The 27,210-nt window shown below is 36.6% G+C and overlaps 1 protein-coding gene across 1 annotated transcript in view; it reads left to right on the forward strand.

Moving 5' to 3' along the window:
- Nucleotides 1-27,210, forward strand: part of eif3ha (eukaryotic translation initiation factor 3, subunit H, a) — a 135,753-nt gene that overhangs the window by 73,859 nt on the left and 34,684 nt on the right. Inside the window, exons 3-4 of the mRNA XM_056475787.1 lie at nucleotides 2,152-2,319; nucleotides 18,462-18,561. Of these exons, the coding sequence (XP_056331762.1) occupies nucleotides 2,152-2,319; nucleotides 18,462-18,561 (268 nt within the window). The remainder of the gene's footprint in view (nucleotides 1-2,151; nucleotides 2,320-18,461; nucleotides 18,562-27,210) is intronic.

The following is a 27,210-nucleotide window of genomic DNA, read 5'->3' on the forward strand; positions in this document are numbered from 1 at the left end:
CAGTAACTAGCATGATTCTAACATGAATTAGCATGTAACTAGCATGATTCTACCATGAATTAGCATGCGTCTAGCATGAATTAGCATGTAACTAGCATTATTCTAGCATGATTCTAGCATGAGTTAGCATGTAACTAGCATGATTATAGCATGGATTAGCATGTTTCTAGCATGAATTAGCATGTTGTTAGCATGATTCTAGCATGAACTAGCATGTTTCTAGCATAATTCCAGCATGAATTAGCATGTTACTAGCATGATTCTAGCACGAATTAGCATGTTATTAGCATGATCCTAGCATGAATTAGCATGTTACTAGCATGATTCTAGCATGGATTAGCATGTTACTAGCATGATTCTAGCATGAATTATCATGTTACTAGCATGATTCTAACATGAATTAGCATTTTACTAGCATGATCCTAGCATCATTTAGCATGTTACTTGCATGTTTCTAGCATGAATTAGCATGTTACTAGCATGATCCTAACATGAATTAGCATGATTCTAGCATGAATTAGCATGTTGTTAGCATGATTCTAGCATGAATTAGCATGTTATTAGCGTAGTTCTAGCATGAATTAGCATGTTACTAGCATGTTTCTTGCATGAATTAGCATGTTGTTAGCATGATTCTAGCATGAATTAGCATGTTTCTAGCATGAATTAGCATGATTCTAGCATGAATTAGCATGTTACTAGCATGAATTAGCATGTTACTAGCATGAATTAGCATGTTACTAGCATGTTTCTAGCATGAATTAGCATGTTGTTAGCATGATTCTAGAATGAATTAGCATGTTACCAGCATGTTACTAGGATGAATTAGCAGGTTACTAGCATGATTCTAGCATGAATTAGCATGTAACTAGCATGATTCTAGCATGAATTAGCATGTTGTTAGCATGATTCTAGAATGAATTAGCAGGTTACTAGCATGATTCTAGCATGAATTAGCATGTAACTAGCATGATTCTAGCATGAATTAGCATGTTGTTAGCATGATTCTAGAATGAATTAGCATGTTACCAGCATGTTACTAGCATGAATTAGCAGGTTACTAGCATGATTCTAGCATGAATTAGCATGTAACTAGCATGATTCTAGCATGAATCAGCTTGTTTCTAGCATGAATTAGCATGTTGTTAGCATGAATTAGCATGTCACTAGCATGACTAGCATGTCACTATCGTGTTGCTAGCACCTTTCTAGCAAGATTAGCATGTCAGTAGGATGTTAAAACTGTTAGCGTGTGTTAGAATAGCTAGTCACAGTCTCTGGGACAGTTGCTAGTGTGCTGAAATTGGTTGCTAGGGAGTGGCTAGTAAGTTTAAAGGTAATCAGTGATTGGCTGCTGGCTAGACTGAGTTGAATGAGGCCAGACTCTAGTCTGTAGGACAGTCTGATGCAGAGTTATGAGCTCACAAAAGTTGATCCAATGTTAAGTCAATGGGAGTCTTACAATGGAAGTCTATGGGACAGTTGCTAGGGTGTTGTAAGTGGTTGCTAGGGAGTGGCTAGTAAGTTAAAAAGTCATCAGTTATTGGCTGCTGGCTAGACTGAGTTAAATGAGTCCAGTTAAAAGTCTGTAGGACAGTCTGATGCAGAGTTATGAGCTCACAAAGTTTGACCCAATGTTAAGTCAATGGGACTTTTGGGATTTTTCTGGGTCGTTTTTTAGAAAACCCAAAGTCGGGTCAGTTAGAAAAGATATAGCAACCCGAGTCAGACCAGTTTGAAGGTTTGACGAAAGTTTGAAGTATGTAGCTTGAAAGGCCTAGGAGGAGATACACTTAGAAATTAGTCTCAGAAGAAGAAGAAGAAGTTTTGATAGATAACAATATGCTGGCTTTTCAAGCCACCATAATTAAGAAACGGCACCATACAATGTCTAATCCATCAAACCACTAGGGGAAGTTCCTGCATTAGTATTGTGCTTTTGGTCAAATAAATGAGATGTAATATTGGGAATCCACCTAGCCATTGTTCCTCCAGCACCTCTCTTTCATGATCTCCCATGATGCACCAGCACGAAGCCTTTTAGCCTTGACTAATGAACAGCCCTGGAAATGTCAAACTTTCATTTACCCAGCACAATCATTCCTCATAAAGCTGATATAAACTCATTTTCTCTCTCTTCATCTCTTCCAGTTCAATACCAAATGGAGATGATGAGGAGTCTCCGACATGTGAACATCGACCATCTCCATGTTGGCTGGTATCAGTCCACGTATTACGGCTCTTTCGTCAGCCGAGCCCTACTGGACTCGCAGTTCAGCTACCAGCACGCCATCGAGGAGTCCGTGGTGCTTATTTATGGTGAGTTTTATTAAAGTCTGCATGAACTGGAAGCTACAACCATTTTTAAAAAAAATTCTTATTGTTATGCAGTTTCTAGAGAAACGGAATATTAAATGAGAGCAGTGGGTGTGGCTTGTTTTTTGCACTGCAAGCTGATTGGATGCAGTAAAGTAGGCATTTCATTCAGAAAGATCAGGAAAGTGGTTTCAGGAGAGTCATTACAACCTAACAGACTCCTCACCATTTCTAATGTCAAAACTGACTGCTGGAGGGGGCGTGGTTAATTGTTGAACACGCCCACAACCTCAGACGGACCTAATCTGTGAATTATTATTATTTTTTTCTTAATGACATGCACAGATGAATTGTTCACCACAAAACTAGCAATGTGAGCTAACACTAAATCAATATGGTTAACTTTGATTTTATTTGTACTTTAAGAACCCACAGCAGCGCTTTCAGATGTCTGAATGATAAAATATGCAGATGCGGAGACGAGATAGTTAAAAAAAATGATATTTCTCACCGTTACATTGCTCCATACCCAATTATAAGAATAAACTGGAATATATTTTGATGTTTAGTAAGTTCTACTCAATATGAAAGTTTTCAGATATGTTTACTACACTGTAAAAAATAGTGGGTTCCACACAATTCCTTCATGTTGTTCCAACACAAATCGATTAGGTTAATGTAATTGTTTTAATAAATTTAAGTGGATTGAACATAAAGCAATTAAGTTGTCTCCAAAAACCTCAAGAATTATGCTGTTTCAACTCAATTCAAATAAGTAGTTTGATCAAGCAGCAAATCTGTTTTTGAGTGGACACTGTAAATTTGTGTTGGCACAACATGGAGTTAAGTTCTTATTAGTTTTTACAAATGCAAGTAGATTGAACGTAAAACCTGTCCCCCAAAAAAGCTGTCCCCCAGAAAACCCTCAAGAATTGTTGATTCACCTCATTTCAGATAAGTGGTTTGAACAAGCAGCAAAAACCCTAAAATAACAATGCCAGCGACTTGTGACCCCCAAATTCCTCAGAAGGGGTTTTAAATATACAAATATAAACACGAGCATATTGACAACACAAAGTGCAACAGTCTTAACAAGGATATCATTTTAATAGTCATTTATTAATTTGTTTAATGTTAACCTCAGCTAATGAGACTGGTGGGCACAATGTTTTCTGCACAAGCCTATTCTTGGTTTGATTTTGGAGACCGCCACTCAGAGATCATTCTCAATGTTTAGTTGTGTCCTCCTGTATTTATTTTTAATGTATTTGATTGCCATAAAGGTGTCAGTTTAACCTGCTGCTATAAAATCAGTCTGCCACAGCTGACGCTATTGCTGTGTTGTTACTCTAACGTAAACACAGTCCTATGCAAAAATAATAATAATTGAAAGGCTGATAGCTTTTCATTCGCATGTTGTTTTTTACTATTAAAAACGACTATTTTATCTTCTGTAGTTTATGGATACAATATGGTCATTCGAAAAGTCAATTAGATTTTATTAAACCATTAGAAATTACTAAGCGACCCCCTGTCATTGTCCTGAGACCCCCACTTTGGGAAAAACACTGGTCTAAAGCACTTTGGTCAACCTTGGTTGTTGTAAGGTGCTATGTAAATAAAGGTTGATTGATTGATCATATATTGTATTTTAATACAAAGATTTTATTTATATATATTTTTAATAGACTAGTAAGATGTACTGACACTTTATTCTTGTTTGTTAGGAGACCTGATGTAGCTTTTATTACCAGACATGTGCTTCTAATTGGATTTTGATTGTACACTTGACTGTAAACTTTCAAACATAAATGTTAGGATTTCAGCTTCTATACAGTCCACATAAATCTACCAATTTTATAATATTGTTTTATATAACACTCTGCACAGAAATTGCAAAAAAGCTCTGCAGTTTCTCTCTGGCACTGCTCTGTTATTAACCCACAGCAGCACGTTCAGCCATCTGGATGTTAAAATATGCAGGAAGATTGGTATGATACTGATAGTTCAGCCAAATATTAAAATTCTGTTAATTATTCACAGGTCTGAAACATGTGTTTAAGTCTTTAGTTGATCCTCAGAACACAATTAAAGATGTTTAGAATGTAACACGTATAATAACATCAGAGTTTTCCCTCCATTGATGGCCTGCAATAGGACTGTGATTTAACAGTCCAGCAATAATCAAAACAATAGTAGTTCCTGTCTTTTACTTGACCTATTAAATGATATACCCTCACCGGCCACTTTATTAGGTACACCTTACTAGTACCAGGTCGGACCCTGTAAGAAAAAAAGATGAGGATGTCTTGAAGGGAAAAATTCCAGAATAGTAGTAACAAAGTGGAGAAAGCACTTCGGATTCAGTGGAGTGGGAATGAATCCCGATCATCCTTCGTTTAAAAATTGTATACTGTTTCTTCCCGCTTAATATGTTAATAGGTTTTCTCTGAATGTAAATTAGGAATGGCAATCCCAGACCTTTCGTTATAGACCTGCTGAATATGTTAATAAGGTTTTGCTAAGAATAACAATAAAAGTGATACTGTTCCGTTCCCAGATCTTTGGTAGACTTTCAAGTGGGATTACCAACTGTTATGATGAATGAGGTTAAATAGAATTCCTTTTGGTCAGCAGATGGTTCTTGATGGCTCATGCTACCAAGAAGTGAATTATCACTCCAAAGGCATTATTTAAATACTTAAACTGGAGGAACTCGCCTCTCTGTGATAATTAAGCGCTTTGTTGAGAAAAGAGCATAGAGCACACTTGTGAAATGAAGTAGAAGTTGGGTCGAGGCAGACTAATTTCGTAACCCCCTTTTGCCTTAAAATCTGCCTAAATTCCTCATGGCATAGATTCAATAATGTAATGGAAAATATTCCTCTATTTTTTTATTTTTTTTCTCTCCCCCGTGTTGACATGATAGCATCATGCAGTTGCTGCGCTTCCGAGATGCGAATCTTAATTTGTTAATGTTAATTATTTCTGACACATTGCTCAATTGGTACTAGTAGGCCCAAAGTGTGCAAAGAAAATATCCCCACACAGCATTACACCAGCCTGAACCGTTGATACAAGGCAGAATCCATGCTTTCACGTTGTTGATGACAAATTCTGACACTACCATCCGAATGTTGCAGCAGAAATCGAGACTCATCAGATCAGGCAACGTTTTTTCAATCTTCTTTTGTCCAATTTTGGTGAGCCTGTGCAAATTGTGTCCTCAGTTTCCTGTTCTTAGCTGACAGGAGTGGCACCCGGTGTGGTCTTCTGCTGCTGTAGCCCATCCGCCACAAGGTTGGATGTGTTGCGTGTTCAGAGATGCTCTTCTGCAGACCTCAGTTGTAACGAGTGGTTATTTGAGTTACTGTTACCTTTCTATCAGCTGGAACCAGTCTGGCCATTCTCCTCTGACCTCTGGCATCAACAAGGCATTTGCGCCCACAGAACTGTCACTCACTGGATATTTTCTCTTTTTCAGACCATTCTCTGTAAACCCTAGAGATGATTATGCGTTAAAATCCCAGTAGATCAGCAGTTTCTGAAATACTCAGACCAGCCCGTCTAGCACCAACAACCACACCATGGTCAAAGTCACTTAAGTCACCTTTCTTCCCCTTTCTGATGCTCAGTTTGTACTTCTTGACCATGTCTACGTGCCTACATGCATTGTGTTGCTGCCATGTGATTGGCTGATTAGAAATTTGGACATATTGGTTTTGCATTGTAAACCTCTGTTTAAAAAGTATTAACCTTATTTAATACTTGAAGTTTTAGTTAATGGTCTTAAAAAATGATTTTGCTTAAATCTGCAGATATTTAAATATATATATATATATATATATATATATATATATATATATATATATATATATATATATATATATATATATATTACAAAATTCTACACAGAAATGGCAATAAATGTTTGCAGATTCTTTCTGATCGTAGTTTACAGTTAATTAATTAATTATTTTAACACAAGGACAATGGATGAGTTAATAGCAGTAAAGCATCAGCATCACAACATGACCTGCACACCAGTGCAATGTAGTTTTTATTCCTCTCAACAATGTCGCTTCAACAATGTGTGACTGGAAAATGTATTTAAATTGACACATTTATCAGCAGTTTATATTTTCAATGACATATTGAGCATTTAAGGCGGTACTTCATGCTCTGCTGTACTTTTTATTGCCTTTTTTAACCAATCATAGGTCTGTCAGATCAGACATCTCATAAATCATGATTCTTGTTGGTTTCAGTTACAGTATGATGCTAATATCCCTTCATCCGGAGGATTATAATAATGTCTTGTTTGTTGGTGTTCCGGTAGCTGTCAGAGCGTGACGTTTGGTCAAGCGTTTGATACGCAAACTTGAAAAATGAACGGCTTGAATGCGTCATATGAGCAAAGAGTCTGTCAAATGCATAAATGTAAAGTGTGTCTGGTCAATGTTAGGTGAAGGATGTGCCCAGTATTACTCTGGCCTTTATTCCACACACGGTTCACTGCTCGACTGCCACACGGCCGTTCTTTATATTTAATCGTGCCCCCTTTAAACCCATCAATAATGCAAGCTGATATATTAAAGGCTAAATAAAAATCTGCTCACATCGCTCTGCATGGGCTGCAGAGAAAGAAAGCCTTGCAGTTTTAGACCTTTTCTTTAGCACATCTGACACCTACTGAGGAAACTTTGGTTTGAGCTCAAATGTTTAATCCTGTGGTACAATGTTGCCTTCAGGCCACACAGCCTATCGAAGTGTTGATTTTTATTTTCATTAAATGTATAATTAATTAGTTAATATTATTTTAAGGGATAGTTCAACCAAACAATTAACTATTCCTTTAATTACTCTCATATCGTTCCAATCCCGTGAGACTTTTATTTGTCTTCTGAAAAAAAATTAAGATCCTACAATGTAAATCTCTGTTAATTAGCAGTTTTCTCTATTGATTCATGTTTTTATTAAAATGTATCGTATTTATTTTATGCTTTTAAATTGCATTGAGACTTTACCTTTCTTTCAACAACTGTTAATTTTAAAAAGTTTGAAGAATTTTTAATAATTTAAAGTGATTTATATACAACACCAGCCCAGACAATATGACTCTACAAAAACTTTGTAATGAACTGCCAGTACATTTTCTGTTTTTTACAGACTTTCTATTATTTCTTTTTCATCATATTAATTCAAATGACTAATGTCAGTGAAAGTCACTTTGTTAAATGGTAGAGTTGAATTTTCAACATCAGAGGTCGACAGAGCGGAGATCAGGGTGATTTAAAGTGGTTCAGCTGTAATCATATGAAATAAATCTTTCAGATATGTGTAAAGGAAGTTTTCAGCAGACCAACATAGGCAGCTGAAATAAAAACAACTCTAAAGACAAACTACTCAAACTTAAAACAATTAAATGGAAAACACAGAGGAAAAAGGGAAAATATATTGAAAGTTCGTTTTTTTTCTTGAAATGACATATGAATGAAATAAATGACACGACTAATTTACTGAAACATTATTCTCTTTTGTGTTATAAATTCAGGTTTTGCTTAATTTTGGGGATTTTAATTTTTTTGTTGTCATTTTGACTTGCAGTTACAAAAACTGCAAACGCTCCTAAAGTGGTACTAAAATATTGCGTATTTTCTGTTTTAACCATTTGAATACACTTATATGGACTTTGCTTATACATACATACATGCATACATGCATACGTGCATACATACATGCATACATGCATACATGCATACATACATACATGCATACATGCATACATACATACATACATGCATACATACATACATACATACATACATACATAGTCAAGCCAGAAATTATTAATACCCCTAGCAAATTCTGATGTAAAAATTTTGTTTTGTTGTTGATACTTTTGCTTTGCACAAAGGTATTATTTGAAGAGTCCATAATAGTAATCTGTACACTCTAATCTGTGATAGTAATATTAGAGTCATAGTGATATTATTATTTTTTTTCTTTGAGGTTTAAGGGGCACTGTGGTAATGATCAATGCTGGGCAATGTTTCTAATAATTATATACTTGTGCTTTTTGATTGTTAATAAGAATGTTTTTTCACTATGCCTCTTGTGCATCTTATCTTTTGGAAAAGCCTATCATTTCCTGTATAAAAAAACAAAACAAAAAACTTGCTGGTTGAATAAAAGTAACTAAGTCACTATTTGCCAGGGGTATGAACAATTTTGGACTTATGTGTTTATAGGCTATAATGTATTATGTTTTTTTAATTTATTAATTATTATTATTTTTTTAATAAATAAATATACTCACTGGCCACTTTATTAGGTACACCTTACTAGTACCGAGTTGGACCCCCTTTTGCCTTCAGAACTGCCTTAATCCTTTGGCATTGATTCAACAAGGTACTGGAAATATTCCTCAGATTTTGGTCCACATTGACATGATAGCATCACACAGTTGCTGCATATTTGTCGGCTGCACATCCATGATTCAAATCTCCCATTCCACCACATCCCAAAGGTGCTCTATTGGATTGAGCTCTGGAGACTGTGGTGGCCATTTGAGTACAGTAATAATAATAATACATTTTATTTGTAATTTGCTTGTCTCAGTCCCAAAGCGCTAACAGAGCTACAAGGCAAACAAAGCAGAACAATAAAAACAGTCAAAAAATAAAAAGACCACAATAAAATATGAACAATTCAATACATTTGGATGATAAAGTTAACAAAAATAATCAATCTAAGCTAAAAGCAACGGTAAAAAGGTGAGTCTTAAGAAGTTTCTTAAAACGTTCCAGAGAAACAGCATTCCTGATGCTGGTGGGTAGGCCATTCCATAACTTAGGCGCACTGTATGAAAAAGCACCATCACCCATAGTCTTCAGTTTACAGCATGGCTGATACAGCAACATTGCAGATAAAAAACGAAGACTGCGGGTGGGAGCGGCCAGAGTTGCCAGGTCACAAATGTAGTCAGGTGCTAGCCCATGCACTGCTTTGTATTTTAAATTCAGAGTCTTAAAATCAATACGGGATTTAACAATCAGTGAACAGTGAACTCATTGTCATGTTAAATAAACTAGTCTGAGATGATTCACGCTTTATGACATGGCGCGTATTCCTGCTGAAAGTAGACATCAGAAGATAGGTCCACTGTGGTCATAAAGGGATGGACAAAACTCAGGTAGGCTGTGGCGTTGACATGATGCTCAATTGGTACTATTGGGCCCAAAGTGTGCCAAGAAACCATTACACCACCAACAGCCTGAACCATTAATACAAGGCAGGATGGATCTATGCTTTCATGTTGTTGTTGTTGTTGTTGTTGCCGCCTAATTCTGACCGTAATGCCTAAATGCATTGAGTTGCTGCCATGTAATTGACTGATTAGAAATTTGCGTCAACGAGCAGTTGGACAGGTGTACCTAATAAAGTGGCCAGTGAGTGTATGTAAAAAGCAAATCTGATAGATCAAATTCAAACATTCCCATTTTTGATAAATTCACACTCTGAAACAGTCACTTCCACTCACACAGTAAGAGCATTATTTTAGCACATATGATTTTAGATTGGCCTCGGTTTATATTTACTCCATTATTATTTCAAGCGGCCACCCGTGACTTCAGATGCATGAACTATCAGCGAGAGAAGGGCGTTGTAAAAAGGCGCAGGGCGGTTTTAAAAGTCTGCAGGGTGGATGATAGAGTGGCAGCTCTGATAAGGCCCTGTTCGAACACTTCAGAACCTTTGACAACTCTCTGACAAGCGCATTAATTCAATACAACTCACTCACTAAAAGCAGTGGCGAGCTTTTGTGGTCGGCGCAGCTTGATTATGAAAACTGACAGCACCTGCAGTCGATGATTTCTTTATGAAAGTGGAGGAAAAAGGCTTCTCTGCGTGACCTCATGGCCCTCCCGTCTGAGATTTGTTATATCCGCCGGGTGAATATAAATATCTTGTAGGTGCAGGATGGAGGTGCGGGTTTTATGGCACTTAACTTTCTGACCTTTGTTATTGTCAAGTGATGTGTTCTCATTCCAAATCAACCATTCGAGGCTTGGATTTCATTCCTGAGATTTTTGCTTTGCACAAAGATGTTATTTGAAGATGATCAGTTCCTAATCTGTAATAATAATGCAGTGTTAAAAAATCTGTTAATTAGCAGTGTCCGTATTTTGTGCCTCACAAGTGTTTTGCGTTTGTTTACGGTTCTGAGTTGCATTATGGGTTGTTGATCTCTTCTCTGTCAACTTTTGATATTGAAAATTCAACTCTAGAGTTTAACGTAGTGACTTTTATTGGAATAATTAGATAAAATAAGAGAAAATGTACTGCTAGTTTACCACAAGGTTTTTGTACCTTAGTATACAACAACAACCCAGACAATTTATCACTTTAAACTATTAAATGTTAATAAATTATTATTATTTTTTTAACTTTTCAAGGTTAAAAGTTGTTGGAAGAAAGGTCAATGTAAAATAATGCAATTCAAAAGCATAAATACATAGGAAAAAATTATGTTAAAATATGAATCACAAAATAAAGAAAACTGCTGATTTATGGATTTACAGTGTGGTGTAATACATTTAGTTTGGTTTAAACATTTTTTAATTTATTTGATTAATTTTTCTCAATATTTACAGAAGACAACTGATAAAATGACATTCGTTGCAACATTACTCTTATTTTTGCTAGTGAAATCACCAGAATGGGGAAGTGCCAGAGTAAAATAAGAAAATATGATACACTGGTGTTTTGGAAAATGGAAAAACTGTCGCTGTTTTCATCTGTTTTTATATTATTTGTTTTTATTTTATTGATATTGGTCTCTTTTATTCCTGTTTATGTAAAAAAAGGACTTTGAATTGCCACTGTGTATGAAATGTATTATATAAATAAACTGGCTTTGCCTTAATATGTGAATTAACATCCCACATTTCTCATTTAAAGTGTTAGTTCACCACAAAATCAAAATTTTCTCCTTTACTTAACCTTGACTTGTTCTAGACAGTGATTATCTTTTTCAATGGAGAGAAAAAATTGAATGTTGGAAATCCGTAAATATTGACCTCCTTAGTATTTGTTTGATCCAATTATGGAAGTCTGTGGTTACTGGTTTCCAACATTCCTCCACTAGTTTGGAACAAGTTAAGGGTGAGTAAATGACGATTTTCATTTGTGGCTGAACTATCCCTTTAAAATCACAACTGGAAGATCGTTAAATTTTGAGGGTGGATAAAATAATTATTTTATTTAATTTTAAGAGGTCTGCAGAATAATGCATAGTACTTGAAAGTTCTCTGTACACCTGGTATTAACATATTATGGATGACCGAATCACATTTAGCCATAACATTTTGTCTTAAAATGGTCATTTACTCACTTTTAACTTGTTGTAAACCAGCATGTGTTTTTTTTTTTTCTTTTTTTCCTGTTAAAATTTTTTAAAAGATGTTGGAAACCTGTAACCATTAACTTCCACAGTATGTTTTTGTTTCAATTATTGAAGTCAATGGTTACTGGTTTCCAACATTCTTCCACTGCTATGGGTTAGTAAATGATGACAATTTGCAATTTTAGGTGAACAATCCCTTTAAAAACTCATCATTGTAAGCTCTTTCAATTCTATATTGAAAATATATTTTGAGACTTTTGTCTTCAGAAGAATGAACACAGCACTCAAATTCTGCTAAAAAAAAAGACGCGGCTCCAGTTGGTGTTGGTTGTCCTGTCTTTACAGATTTAGTGAGTTTGTGATCAGCGTTCTTTGTTTGTTTATTCAAAGGCAAAGTTGGTTAGTATCGTCAGCAGTAATCCTTCAGTTTTTAAAGACAGACCTTAAAAGTCAGTCAAAATTATTTAGTTACTATGTTTACAGTACGTTAATATCACTACAGTATTATAGACTGAAAGATCCGCTGTCAATGCTGCTCTCCAAATGTAAACATGTAAACACCATTATCAAACTATTACCGTTGTATAGGATTTTCACCCCATTTTGTGACAGGATAGTCTATACACACACGGCTTTCTGACGCTACCTACCGAGTGCATCTAAGTTACAGTGAAATGCGGATGCGCCCCATACGGTGTGCGGTATCAAACATTCCATTAAAACTACACTCTTCCAGCAGTTCCTTGCATCCAATACCTCGTTTGTCACACATGAAATGTTCCTGAATGAAAGTGAAAGTGCCAAACTGCAGTTATAGTCGACAAATAAAGAATTTGGCAAATAATTTGATTACTGATGTCCATGTAAACAGTCACTGTCTTTCTCCCCTGCGGCTATGTGTTGTTTTGCCTCTGTGAAAATCAGCGCATACTCAAACCCATCACCCCTTTTCCTCCCCCGACACTCCCACCTAAACAAAGCTGAACTCACTTCCCTGACTTTCTTCAAACTAGAGGTGGGAAAACACCCTGCTGAGACGGGGGTTTCATGCCCCTTTAAAAATCAGTGATCTTCACTGCCTGATAGATGCATGATATAAAGTGGGTCTCAGACCAGACAAGAAGCACTGCATTAAATTCCACCCCCCCTGCCATGTCTTTAAAATATGGCAGTCTATTTTTACCCAGTGTTTTCAATGGAGTTTCTGCGCTAGCCACACAGTCTTTAAGATTAAAGACATTAAGCTTTCACTGGAAGCTTATCATTGGCTAAAAAACACTAGCTGTGCATATACCCCATTAAACATGAAAAATGACCATGAAAAATGATATATGGTGAGACAGAAGCTGTTGTTTCTGCTCTGGTAGACGCGTATACACGGCAAACTTAGATTTTCAAGCCACAAGTCTTAAATCTTGTTTGGCTGGAGTGTTTCAACACTTTTTTTAGATTGCTTATTTAACATCCACTTCTGATAGCACTAAACTTAAGATGCAACCAAAATGCATGTTAAGGTATGAGCAGGCCCAAAATGACTGTTGCATAGTCTCATTCAGACCCATCCCAAACCCTCTAATGTATTACATGAGACGTTGCTATCACGTTTAGAGGATGTGAGTGGAAATATGTGTGCACATTTCACACATTGTCTGATTTTTCTCACATATTTCTAGCAAGACGGCACCACAAGCCAGTGTTTACAATAAAAATAATTAAACCTGGACGATTGCGCATGCATGCTGATTTTCTCAATCCTTTTTTCTCACAGAATTGCATTTTTGGCAGAACTTTCTCGTAAGCCTTATGACGACTGTTTCCAACACCACAATTTAATCCATCCATAAACCCTTTTTAATTGTTTGCCATCTAATTTTTGTGTTTATGCCTATTTGGACCTTGTTAATTTAATTTGTAGCTTTGCTTTCTTGCGACTATAAAAAGGTCTTCAGTGTTTCAGAGTTATTTATTTTTCTTCCTTTTTTTGTATGTTCTGTTCCATTAAACTCTTGAGCTTATTTAAATTTGTTTTCTGTTTTCATTTAAGTTTTAGTAGTTTTTCTTTTTGTTATTATTTTATCTGTAATAATAATAATAATAATATAATTTTAATAATAGTAATCATGTGATAGTTGTAATAATAGTGATGATGATGACAATAATAATAATAATAATAATAATAATAATAGTAATATCATTTTAGTAATAATAATTATATCATTTTTTATTAAATAATAAATAAATAAATAAATAAATAAATATTTATTATTATTATAGTACTAATTTTAATATGTTTGAATAATAGTTATCCTCCCTTGGAAAATCTAGACCAGGGTACTGGAGAGGAGCATCCGGCCGATGGTTGAACCTAGGATTCAGGAGGAGCAATGTAGTTTTCGTCCTGGCTGTGGTACACTGGACCAGCTCTATATCCTCACCAGGGTGCTCAAGGGTTTATGGGAGTATGCCCAACAAGTCCACATGTGTTTTGGGGACTTGGAGATCGTGTCCCTTGTGGCATTCTGTGGAGGGTGCTCTGGGAGTATGGGGTCAGAGGCGCTCTGTTATGGGCTAGCTTGTCCTTGTATGAACAGAGTAGGAGTTTGGTTCGCATTGCCGGCAATAAGTCAGACTTGTTTCCAGCGCATGTTGGACTCCGGCAGGGCTGCCCTTTGTCACCAATTCTGTTCATAATTTTTATGGACAGAATTTCAAAGCGCAACCTTGGGCTGGAGGGGGTCCGGTTTGGGGACCACAGGATCTCATCTCTGTTTTTCACAGACGATGCTTCATCGGACATGGACCTTCAGTATGCTCTGGGGCGGTTTGCTGCCGAGTGTGACATGGCTGGGATGAGAGTCAGCACCTCCAAGTCCGAGGCCATGGTGCTCCACTGGAAAAAGGTGGTTTGCCATATCCAGGTTGGAGGAAAGCCCTAACCCTAGGTGGAGGAGTTTAAGTATCTCGGGGTTTTGTTCACGAGCAAGAGAAGAATGGAACGTGAGATTGACTGGCGGATCGGTGCAGCAGTAATGCGGTCGATCTACTGGTTCGTTGTGGAGAAGGAGCTGAGCCCAAAGGCAAATCTCTGATTTATCAGTCAATCTACGTTCCTGCTCTCACCTATAGTCAAGAGCTTTGGTTCATGACCGAAAGGACAAGACCTCAGGCAGAAGCGGTTGAAATGAGTTTCCTTCTAGGCTGAGGAGCTCTGTCACCCGGGAGAAGCGAGGAGTGGAGTCGCTGCTTCTCCACATTGAGAGAAGTCAGCTGAGGTGGCTCGGGCATCTGTTTCAGATGCCTCTTGGAAGCATACCTAGGGAGGTGTTCCAGCCATGTCCCACCGGGAGGAGGCATCGGGGAAGACCCAGGACACGCTGGAGGGACTGTCTCTCGGCTGGCCCGGTAACGCCTCGGAATCCCCCGGAGGAACTAGAGGAATTGTCTGGGGTTCTCTCCTTAGACTGCTGCACCTATTTTTTAGTAATAATAATTATATAATAAATAAATAATAATAATACATTATTTTAATAATCATTTTAATAAAGTAAATGAAATAGTTCTTCTACTACTACTACTACTACTAATAATAATAATAGTAATAAGCAATATAATATTAGTAACAATTATATAATTAATGATACTACTACTACTACTACTACTAATAATAATAATAGTAATAAGCAATATAATATTAGTAATTATTATATAATTAATGATACTACTACTACTACTAAATAGTAATTTTATTAATAATAATAATAATAATAATAATAATAATGCCATAAATACCAAACACGTGTTTTTATTCAGTTACTTATTTATATATATTTTTTTATAAAATTTGTAAAATGTTACAACCCATTGAATGTTCAGACAAACCTGAGTTCAGTGAGGAGATAAATCCAATATCACAAAATAAGGAGAAAAATAGCATTAAAAAAATTTCATATTAAAAGTGAAGTTTAGCTTTAACTTTTTCTGTGACACTCAAAAATGGTCGATTAGTTTATTTTTACCTTTGTAGTTGCAGCTGATGTCCAACACGTTCTGTTCAACCAAACTGTCAGCCGACAACCCAGACTGCATCTGTTTCCCCGTCTCCTAACTGTGATCTACAAGTTGTGTTATTGTTGTGCATCTGGGCTGTCCTCTTCTGTCTGTGTCCTGGTTAAATCTCGTTGGCTTTTCTTCATCTGAGACAGCACACAACAATAGACTCCTGAGTTTCAACACAAAGCACTTTCTTTATCAAGCCAAAATTGGACTTCGGGGAAGAAAAAAAAAAAGCGTGCTCCATTTCAACACCTGAAAAAAGACACTGCATTGCCATTTCCACACTTCATTAATTCGCAGAACATTTTGAACGTTGCTCAGGTAATAAGAAGTGTTTCTGAAGCACCAAATTAGCTCATTTTGTGAGAAGAGGAATCACCATGCTTTGTGTTAGACTGGAGTGATGCCGCCTGTAGATAAAGACTGAAGGAAAAGCCATTATTTCCAAAAGTAATTATCATTTTCAGCATTTACCGTAGTTTTTGATCAATTCAATGCTTGATTGGTGAGCAGAAGAATTAATTCAAGACTATGCCACAGCCATATCACCCTGCAGCCCAAGACCGGTTACTCACTGAAGCGAAGCAGGGCTGAGCCTGGTCAGTACTTTGATGGGAGACCACATGGGAAAACTAGGTTGCTGGTGGAAGTGGTGTTAGTGAGGCCAGCAGGGGGTGCTCAACCTGTGGTCTGTGTGATTCCTAACGCCCCAGTATAGTGAAGGGGACTCTACTGTCAGTAAGTGTCGTCTTTCGGATGAGATGTTAAACCGAGGTCTTGACTCTCTGTGGTCATTTAAAATCCCATGGTACGGTATAACCCGTGTCCTGGCCAGATTCCCTCCATCAACCCTTACCCATCATGGCCTCCCAATCATCCCCATCCACTGAATTGGATCCATCACTGTCTCTCCACTCCCCCAATAGCTGATGTGTGGTGAGCGCACTGTTGTCGCTGTCCTGTGGCTGCCGTCGCAGGATGCTGCACACAAGTGTTGGTGTGGAGAGACCCGCCTCATGATTGAGAAGTGCTTTGGGTGAATGGCCATACACAATAAATGCGCTATATAAATGTACACATTATATTACATTACATTATCTGAATGGGATTTTCTAACTGTGCGTTCACACTGAAAGCAGCGAGAGCATCAAAGTAGCCGGAAGTCATTCATTTTCAATGGGAGCCTGCGGTGAGGAGCAGCGAAGTTGAAATAAAGTCGACTTTATGGTAATGATCATGGAATCAGAATGTTAAAGTCCGCTTGAGAGGAGTCCAGAGAACAGTCCTGTTAACATCGTTTCCGACCACAGTTGTTCCCAAGGATTTGATTATTGCGCTCACCGGATTTCCAATCATTTACGATGTTTTCTTACAGGGACATACATTGAAAAAGTTACTGCTGAGTAAGGTTGGGTCGATAGACGATGTCATTGTCCATCGTCGATTGCCGGTAGACCTCATTATGCTGAGCCGGCATCGCAATCCTCCACCCGCCCCTGATGCAGCAGCAACACGCTTGCGAAAAATACACAGTCCCTGTTTACACTAATACGTCTTAGTTTTAAAATGGCATTTTAGGATGAAAATGATCCACACTAGGATTTCTGAAAAACCCATCCACACTATACCGCTGAAAATGCACATCATGTGACCACATACAAACACACACAAAGCCATGGACTGCAGCATATGTGCGTCTGAGCTCTGGCAGTCAGCGGGTGCTTTGAGCACAAAACCCCAGAGAGCAGTGCACGTCAGACAGTTTGTCAAGGATGTAGGGCTTGATCCTGTTTCACTATAGTTGTTAAACGTGATATTTAATTAATCTTGTCACAGCATCAGTAAACTGCTTGTCACTTTCACTTTCATGATTTTACTTGGTAATTTCAGCGAAACCCTCAGACACTGTTGGTTGTGCATTTTTTTTACCAACCAAGTTTGTCGACGCCATTATAACGACAAAGATCACTCTGCCTATTCATGACAGGTGGTAATTTGTGTGTAACTTTTCTTTATTATCTTTATAGATCTTGTTTATGTAATGCACTGAATAACATTGTGTATGAAATGTGCTATATAAATAAACCTGCCATGCATGACATTTTTACTGAAGCATTGTAGTTGAGAGTTAGTTTTGTGTGATTTTAGTTTTATAATAGTATTGCTTTAAAACATTTAATTTTCAAAAATCTTTTTTTTCAATGTTTTTCTTGTAATTTACAGTAAATGTGTTTGTCTGTTGTAATTATAAAAACAATGACAAAAAAACTTGATCATTATTGTTCATTTTATTTCTGTTACTGTTCATTATATTTTAGAATTTGAACAGTGCATGTTTTTTACCAAAATTCTAAAGTATTATTATTTTTTTCATTAAATATACAAAGATAAATGAGCGTTTTCTTTCTTTTTCTTTGTTAAATGTTGTTCCACTTGTTTTGACAACTAGTAAAAAACTTCACCTTGACTTATAAAGCACCTTTTGTTCAGGGAAGCAGAAATGTATTGGATAACAAGTGAAGAAAGGAAATAAAAGGAGATATGCTTTTGAATTTACTGTTCAAAAATAGTTAAAATAGCTCAGGCTACATGAAGATTACAACTTTCCATATTTTTTTCTTTCTTGGAGTATTGCAGATTTACTTAAAATTGTTTTTTTTTGTTTTTTTTTTTTAATCCACAGATCCCCTAAAGACGGCACAGGGCTCTCTCTGTCTGAAGGCCTACAGATTGACCCCCAAACTGATGGAGATCTGCAAGGAGAAAGACTTCACTCCTGAGGGGTGAGATACTGTTTCAAATCTATTTTTTTCCTCCTTTTCATTTATTAATTTTTATTAAATATACTTATTTTCTTAAATGTACTTGTGTACCTATTTTTTATAACCGTGGTGACAACCCAATCAAAACCAACCTTAAGCCCAAAAGCTCTTAAACTTACTGGGTGACGGATTAAAACTAAATACATGTCAATGGATGAATGGAGTACCAGTAGTTGTATTAAAATATATATATAAATACATTTGAATCAATGCTGAGATAAACTATTATCTAATAAACTATTATCTATTATCTAATAAATGAGTATTAGATTCTGCTAAAACTCTTTTACATTTCACTGCAAGGTAAAATAAGTCTCCGTCCCTACAGTGTGTATGTGAGGTTTCAGCTCCCCACAAATAATGTTTTGTACCTATTTAAATCGGACCCTTTTAGGCTTTGATCTAAACCGTGACTGTCACTTTAAATTTAAATAGATTGTGCGCTTTTCAAAAGAGGGCGGAGCTACAAATGCCTGTGTGTCAGCATAATGGCAGACTCAAAATAGGACTATTTTGATGAAATATATTTTGTATATATAAGAACAACAGGTGAAATAGCAGGTAAAAACTCTAATGGTGGACGGCTGCTTCTCACTCAGGGCTGTTTATGCTAATGAGGGAGAGATCGTCACTAATGAGCAGGGCTTTCCCCCTCTGATGACATGTACAAAGGTAGAATGTCAACCAAAGTGTTTTTCCAAGTGTGATTATAAAAATAGGATTGATTTGTAGCATTAGAAGCTGGTTATATTCACACACTGTTGCCACATAACTGTTTAAACCCCTTATAAAAGTGATTTTTGCATAATAGCTCCCCTTTAAAGGCATATTACAAATAATGGTAACTTATGTATAACAAGAGGTTTAATTCTTACCAACATAAATCACTCCATTTACCCTGGTCACCACCTTTCCATGTTACCATTAATCTGTTGCTAATGAGAGTCTTCTGCAATGCACAAACCGAGACGTGTCCCCAGCAGTGAGGGGCTTTTATTTGGTGTGATGGGGCGTCTTTAACGGAATAGTCAGCACTGTCTGCCAAACAAACAAATGCACAAAGTGTATAACCTCGCTGGCTTCTCGGCAGATGGTAATTGATTTTAAATTGCTGCTAGACATAAGCCTAATGGGGGAATGTATCAGCAAAGCAGTGACGTCTGAGCGATCAAGAGTGGAAAAAAAACTCCCAACAACAATAAAGTGTTTTGCTGGAGGACACGAGTGCTTCAGGGTGAGCTGCGGGTGAAGAGTTTTCAGGTGCAATGAAGTCAGTCAACTTTGTTTGCTTTATTAATACATGGGGTGAAATGTTTTGGGGATTTTTAAAGACAAAGCTAGGCATAGAGATGTTTACAGAAACAATCTTTCAAAAAAAAGTGGTCCTTAGGCCCATGTTTGTTTTTGTGTGTATCATAGACTGTAAAAGATATGGACGTAGTATCTGTGACATCACCCATAGGTTTATGACTAGCCCAAAAGAAGCTACCGGTAGGCGTGGCTAACCTTCGCCCTTTTGTTTGCACGTCATGGCACCAACCAAGGGATACCAAATAAGGGCTAAGAGGCGGAGCTACAGACCCATGCTGGCATTCTGCTTAGACAGGTTTCCTATGGGAGAAACGCTTAATTCTTCATCACCTGCGACTCGTTCGTGTTCTGACCACATGTCCTTGGCTGTACACTATATCAATAAAGTGTTTAGACTTTTAAAAACACTGTTGTAATACATTGAGCTACTAAGCATTATGACGTTTTTCAAAGGAGGAAAACGTGAATTACTTTCAAACACTCAATTATAGTGTGTGTTAGTAGATGCAAGACTATTGATGAAATACAATTCCAGTGTATGATAACGCTTCAGATGACTGTTCTAGAGCCTACAGCTGATTAATCTGTCAGATTCTGGAGTGAATTACAGCTCTAAAGAAAATGATAAATGATCTTAAATAAAACACATGCATTTATAGAGATGGTATATAAGTATATAATTTCACTCACCTGGGATATAGAGGCCCCGTGAATGGTTTGTGAGCACAATTAAGTACGCACAGCATGCCATATCATCTGATAATTGTAAGAAATAAGTCCAAAAGGCAGCTGACTGTGTACAGCCACATAAAACAAAACAAATACGATGAATATGCCGAGATCAGTGGCTAATCTGCCGGATTCAGCTGAGGTGAAGTGACTGCGACCAGCGAGACCTAGCTGTCACTCAAGTGGCCACGCCCTTAATTATGCAGACTTAATAAAACCTAATATACAGGAAATGGATGAGTTTAAAAAAAATGTACCCCCCTCACAGTTGTCATGAATGGTAATATTAGCTATGAACCAAAATGAATCTAGGGAGAGCTGGAGGTTGCCGCTTGGTGTGTATATAAGGTGTATATGTAGATCTATATGTAATAATTATTTCCTAATTATAATTTGTAAAAATGATTAAATGGTTGAATACTAAATGATCCCTCCAGGGAAGAGATTTTCAACACATTTTTAACCAATAGTTTTAATAAGTAACTTCTAATTACCTGTGTCATTTTAACTTTGCCATGATGAAAGCACATAATGTTCACTAGTAATTTAGCAAGTGCTGTTTAAAGGTGCAGTAGGTGATCTGCCAAAATGCTGTCCATTAGCATAATATCTTTGAAACATAATCCCTCCCCTGCCGTCCAAAGCCACGCCTCCTGAAATCACGAACGTGCACCGTAAAGATGACAGAGACCCACTAGATCATTTGCCAGTTAGAAAACTTTATATTGCTTTATAATAATACCATTCTGAATGAAAAACTGTATTATATCTAGCACATTTTCAGTTGTGTAGCAAGCAAGGCTTGTCATTATGTGCAATATTTCATGCATGTAAGGATTGCTGGTCTTACTCTCTCATGCGCATTGTCCTAAAGCGACTACTGTATGCTTAGTGATTGGCTGGTGGTGAGCAGGAATTACACTTATTACTAAGCCATACTTACATGCTATTTCAGACGAATATTCAGAGTAGCATGGTAAACAATATAGGGAGCACGTCACAGCACATTGTTGAAAAATTAGCTAATGAGAATATAAAAGCAACTGCACCTCAGTAAAGCAGGCTAGGGTGAATAGCGCCATTTACTGATGTTTTGTTGTTAATCTAAATAAAAATCTACGTTATCAATTCTGTAAAATGTCCCTTCTAAAATTTAAATTCACATCAATCTTTCAACAGATAATTTCAGTGGCTGAACAACACTTCTGCATATAACTAATAAAATTGAGTCAGGATTTTATAAAGTTTTGATTCAGCATTTGTGTTTACCGCTGTCACTCTCTCGTGTGCAGGTGAATGTGTGTGGATGTGCAAATGGCGGATCTGTGTGAACTGCTGCTGATATACAAGTCTACATTTATTGACAGACTGCCAAGGCTACTTATCACAATTACAAGAATCATCGGCCTGACATATTTTAATTGGATGAATAGTAATAAATAGTCTTATGCCTCACCCAGAATATAAAAATACATTTAGATCATTTACTTTAATCATTACTATTGGAATGTGAAGAAAATTTCAACCAGCACAACAAAAAATGTTTCTGAATACCATCACCTACTGCACCTTTAAGAGTCCCCCTGCTCCCAACACATTAAGTTTCAATAGTTATTTTATTTTTACCATGATTTTTTGTTGTTGTTGTTGTTGTTGTTGTTGTTAACTAGAATAGTTAGGTTGAATAAACAAGTCATTGAACAGCAGTGATTTGTTCTGTAGCCAATTAAATTGTATAAGGTGCTTCTTAAAGGCCTTTTAAAAAAATTAAACCGCATTTATGTTAACCAAACTAAAAGAAATAACTTTTTTCCAGAACAACAAATATTAAAGGTAATACTGTGGGGGATAAAAACTTTAGATCACTTGGTAGATATTTGCAACTATATGATTTGGCATCATAACTGCACGTTAATATGCAATTTCTTTTTTTTAATCCTGTATTGTTTATTCTGCTAGGGAAATGTATTTGTTTTATTAAAATTATATATAAATATAAAATTATATATCACTTTTGATTGAAACCTAAGAGTGAATGTTAAAAATGATTTCATATTTCAGACCAACTGAAACTATTTGCTCAAAAAAAAAAACTTAATAAAATGACAGACTTTTTTAAAATAGAATTTGACAATTATACTGTCAACATTTCCTGGTTTTTATTTATTTATTTCTTTTTTGGGGGTAATTTGAGGATGTTTACCCCCAAATTAGGGCTGCATGATACTGTAAAAACTGACATTGCAATATTTTGTTTTTCTGTGACCATATATTGCAATATGAATAAGATGAAAACAAACCATAATTTGACATCAATTTGGATACTTTTGTAGGGGAGTGCATCTGAGCACAGATGAAAACAAAAGATCAAAGAATAAAATGAAAATTACAGCGCTTTAGTTTTTGGAGTCTTAACAGTACTAAGGAAACAAAAATCTGTGATTAATTTTAAAATAATTCTGCATTAAAGCTATTTTTTTTGTTTGTGGCGAACTTTATTATTTCTTGAGCCCAAATTTGCTTTAAATCATACAGTCACAGGCTTAATAAAACATACAAATAAAAATCATTCTCACCATTATATTAAAGATAATTTTGCAATGACTTGTAAAATCACATGTGTTCTGAACTGCAGTTCCTGGTTAATTGTAATCAATATTGGGGAAAGTTACTTTCGAAAGTAGTGCATTACAATATTGAGTTACTCTCCCAAAAAAGTAACTGGTTGCGTTACTTAGTTACTTTTTATGGAAAGTAATGTGTTCTATTACTTTTGAGTTACTTTTCCTTACCTGGCTGTGGTTTGATCTCTTTTAGAACTTGTTGTTTTTTCATAGTTTCATAGAAAAGCTCAGCATTTAACAACCACCCATATAACCTACACCTTCAGTTACCTTTAAAGAAATGTAGGATAAAATTATATTTTGAGAACTTTCTGAGCATGCTGAAAATACAGATTAATGAAAGCATGTGAAGTAAACCTACTTTTGTACGTTTTGTGTTATTAGTTCACTGTCCATTGAGATAAATATTGCAATAAAGCCTGAGAACATGAAATTTAGGGTTAGGGTTAGGGTTAAGGCAAAAATGATTAATGATGAATAATAAAATTAACAGTGAGATGATAAAAAAAAAAATCCCCAAAACAAAATAAATCGTAGGGCTTTATACATTGAATAAATTGCTTCACGCAGCTTTAAAAAATGTGTAAACTGTTTCCTAAAGAGAAAAAAAAACTCAGTCACTTCTACAGTAGACAGCACCTATTTTTATGTGCATTTTGGATATGCGCATTAAAAAACGGTTGATGGAAACGCCAAGATGCACATCACTTTTGAAAATGCATTAATCAGGAAGTGACTGTTTTGTTTTCTTTGACTCGTTAGATGGAAACAGTGCTTTTCGCACTTAACAACAATCCACTTCTTTTCTTCCATGAGTTCAAAATGACAAGAATCCATTGCAAAATTGTAAGTCTTCAGCCTGCCATTGTTTCTGTTTCTGGCTGACAGTAGTGATGGCGATTCACGAATGAATCGTTAATTACTTTTATGAATACATAATTACTTTTTAACATACCGGATACCCCTTCTGACTTGAAATAAACCAATATCCTGAGTTCAGTTACTAGAATGGTACACTGACTTATCTACTGTGGAAAAAAACCGACCTGATGATGATGAGTGCGAGCCGACTGACTGTTCCCCGCAGCACTCTCTCATTGTGGGATTCATCCTGAGTAAAGTCATTTTTATTTTGCAATATATTTTTTAAAAGCCAATTAAGCAAGGTAAAAAGTAACTCGCGTAATTTCTATTAATTTTTTAAAGTCTCTCAAATAATATTACTTTTTAAAGTAATGCGTTTATTCATTACTTAAAAAAGGCATATAAAAAAAAACACTTAACGCGTTACCTCCAACACTAGTTATAATCTCAATTTACAGATCCTGCGATGTGACAATCGCAGTGCTAAAACTATGTATTGTGCAGTCCTAGAAGTCTGCAGAAGCACTTAATCCATTTGAGGATTGTGAAAATTGTATTAATGTTGTTGTTTTTATATATACAAAAGCATTTGTTTAAAATTGCCATGTTTTTATGCCACTGACATCTCCGAATATCTAGTTTCGCTTGCAGACACGTCCATTTACCGATTTAAACTGGATCTACGTGCCGTGTTCCATCCTAACATCAAACACGTTCCTGTGGCCTGTTCTGACCTTGTCATCTGCCAGCGGCCCCAAGCTGACACTGTCATTCCACAGCGCTTCGTGAATATTCAGCTAGTTAAGGAGAGCAACGCTATTGATTATGAAAATAAGCCTCTATTTGTAGAGTGAACATTGCGGGGTGGGTCATCCTGAATGATGCATACAGATCACTTGTCAGATTCATACGGAATATCAATCTGAAATCCGTGAGGCAGCGCTTTATTGATATTCCTCCAACATTCCCCCCGCTCCTCCATAATTTCCTGCGATTCAGCTGGAATGGCGGAGCGTAGCGTCTCATTCAAATGACGGATGGATGGGTCCAGTGACCCTCTAACTGCTCTCCAGATGAAACGCCCCTAGTGCACGACACAAGTGCTCATCTCAAAGACAGATCGCCGTTTACACCTGCTAATAACATGCATTACATTTGAATTGCATTGATTGAATTGAGGGGAGGGTCTACTGTCTACTTTTACACTCATGTATACTGCATGTCGAAATGAAGTCTGAGAAGTGAGTGCATTCACTTTCTCAACACTTTCAAATCATGATATGACATTTTAACTCTTAAACAGTCAAGAAAATCAGTGGAAAGTAAGCTAAAAGCATCTTGTGTCATTATTTTATATCATATGAGCTCAAGTAAAACAAACCCAAAGGAATTTTTCTCTGTGGGGATTTTACGTTGGCTGTTTTAGGCTTGAGAGCATGACTTTTGTTTCAGATATTATAAGTTCTGGTCTTTAGCTAATGTTTCTCGTGTCTAGCATTAAAAGGGCTGTACTCTTTCTTCTTCCATTGAATCATTAGCCCCATTCACGCATACAGACCTTTCCGGAAAATTACAGGCAGTTTTCCGGAAAGGGTTCATGTATCAACAGGCCCTTTTTGAAAATACTGGAAAATTAGTTCTGGCAATTTTGTGGAAAGAGACGTTGTAACATTTCGGTAATTTGCCGGAATGCTGCGCTGTGCAAACGCAGAAGGAAAATTGCCAGAAAGAGCGCATTCATGATTAGAACGCACTGACGTCTACTCCAGCCAATCAGAACGTTCAGATGCGTTCACATCCACGCGGTTTATGAAAATAAAAGCCTTTGAATATTTTTCCAGACACATTTAACTGCTAGATGTTAGTCAGATAACATTTCTGTTCCTCAATGCCAACTGTGGGAAAAATGATCAATAAAATGCTTTTGATAAACCGCTGTTTGTTTACCTTCAAGCTCTGCTTCAGTTGCTTGACGCGTGTGCATGTGAAGGAGTGCTCTGGTGAGGGCCAGCACACACACACACACACACGCATCTCGACATTTGAAAGTGTTCCTCCATATGTTTTAATCGAAATTGTTCACAATACTTATTCATTCACAGAATTTATAATGTAGTCAAATGTGTAAACATTTAGCTGCGTTTAGCTCTTCTGCCTTTGGATGTCTCTGGGACAAAGCAGCTGTATGAATGCTAAAGCTTTAAATAAAAGTGAAACCATCAACAAAAGCCCGACCCCTTCCATGTTTACAAATACAAGCACAGACTTTTAGAGGTCATTTCTGGTTAATGATGTCAGAATTTAACAGTATTTTGGAATCGATGCATGAATGCTCTTTTTCCGGAAAAAAACCGTAACGTCCTTACCGGTGAACTCAAAGCGCTGTTGACACAAAGTCGTTCAGGAAATTTTCCAGATATTTACCGGTATCACTGTGTGAAAGGGGCTATTGGCAGCCCATAAAACATAGTATGGTCAATGCTGTGAAATTTGGCACATTGCTATAGTTCAGTCTGAACATTAGCTTCAGCTAATTTTGTGTCTTGAGCTCAGTCCCTCTAGCGCCACCATATGTAAAAGCTCGTCATTGAACTTTTTAAGTCCTATAAACAAAAAGATGTTTCATCAGATTTGAATCTCAACATTTTAGGACCATATTAATTTTCAGCAACCCTATACTCAATTATTTGCGTAAATGAATGAAGAATAGCTCAACGAAGTACCAAACTTACCACAGTTGGACACTGTTGTTTTGTTTGCTGTTTTTCGCAACAGTTTGGCATAAGACTGGTCTCCAGATTCATTGCAAAATACAGTCTTTTACTCCTCCACGACCACCATTGCATCTGCTCAGGATACAGCCTGGTCCAGGATTATGGAAACCTCGGGAATAATAAAAAGACTAACAAGTATAGATACTGTTCAAATTATAATGTGTTTTGGGAATTGTTCCCGGCTCCGGTTGCCCTAAATAATGCAGACTAACAGTCCTTTAGAGGATTGAAAGAGTGTGTCTGCTTCCCGAACTGTGCTAGGAAAGCTGTTTCAGACTTCAGGTGCCAGATATGAGAAAGATCTACCA

This window comes from Danio aesculapii, chromosome 16 (genome assembly GCF_903798145.1).
Source record: "Danio aesculapii chromosome 16, fDanAes4.1, whole genome shotgun sequence".
Taxonomy (NCBI): Eukaryota; Metazoa; Chordata; class Actinopteri; order Cypriniformes; family Danionidae; genus Danio; species Danio aesculapii.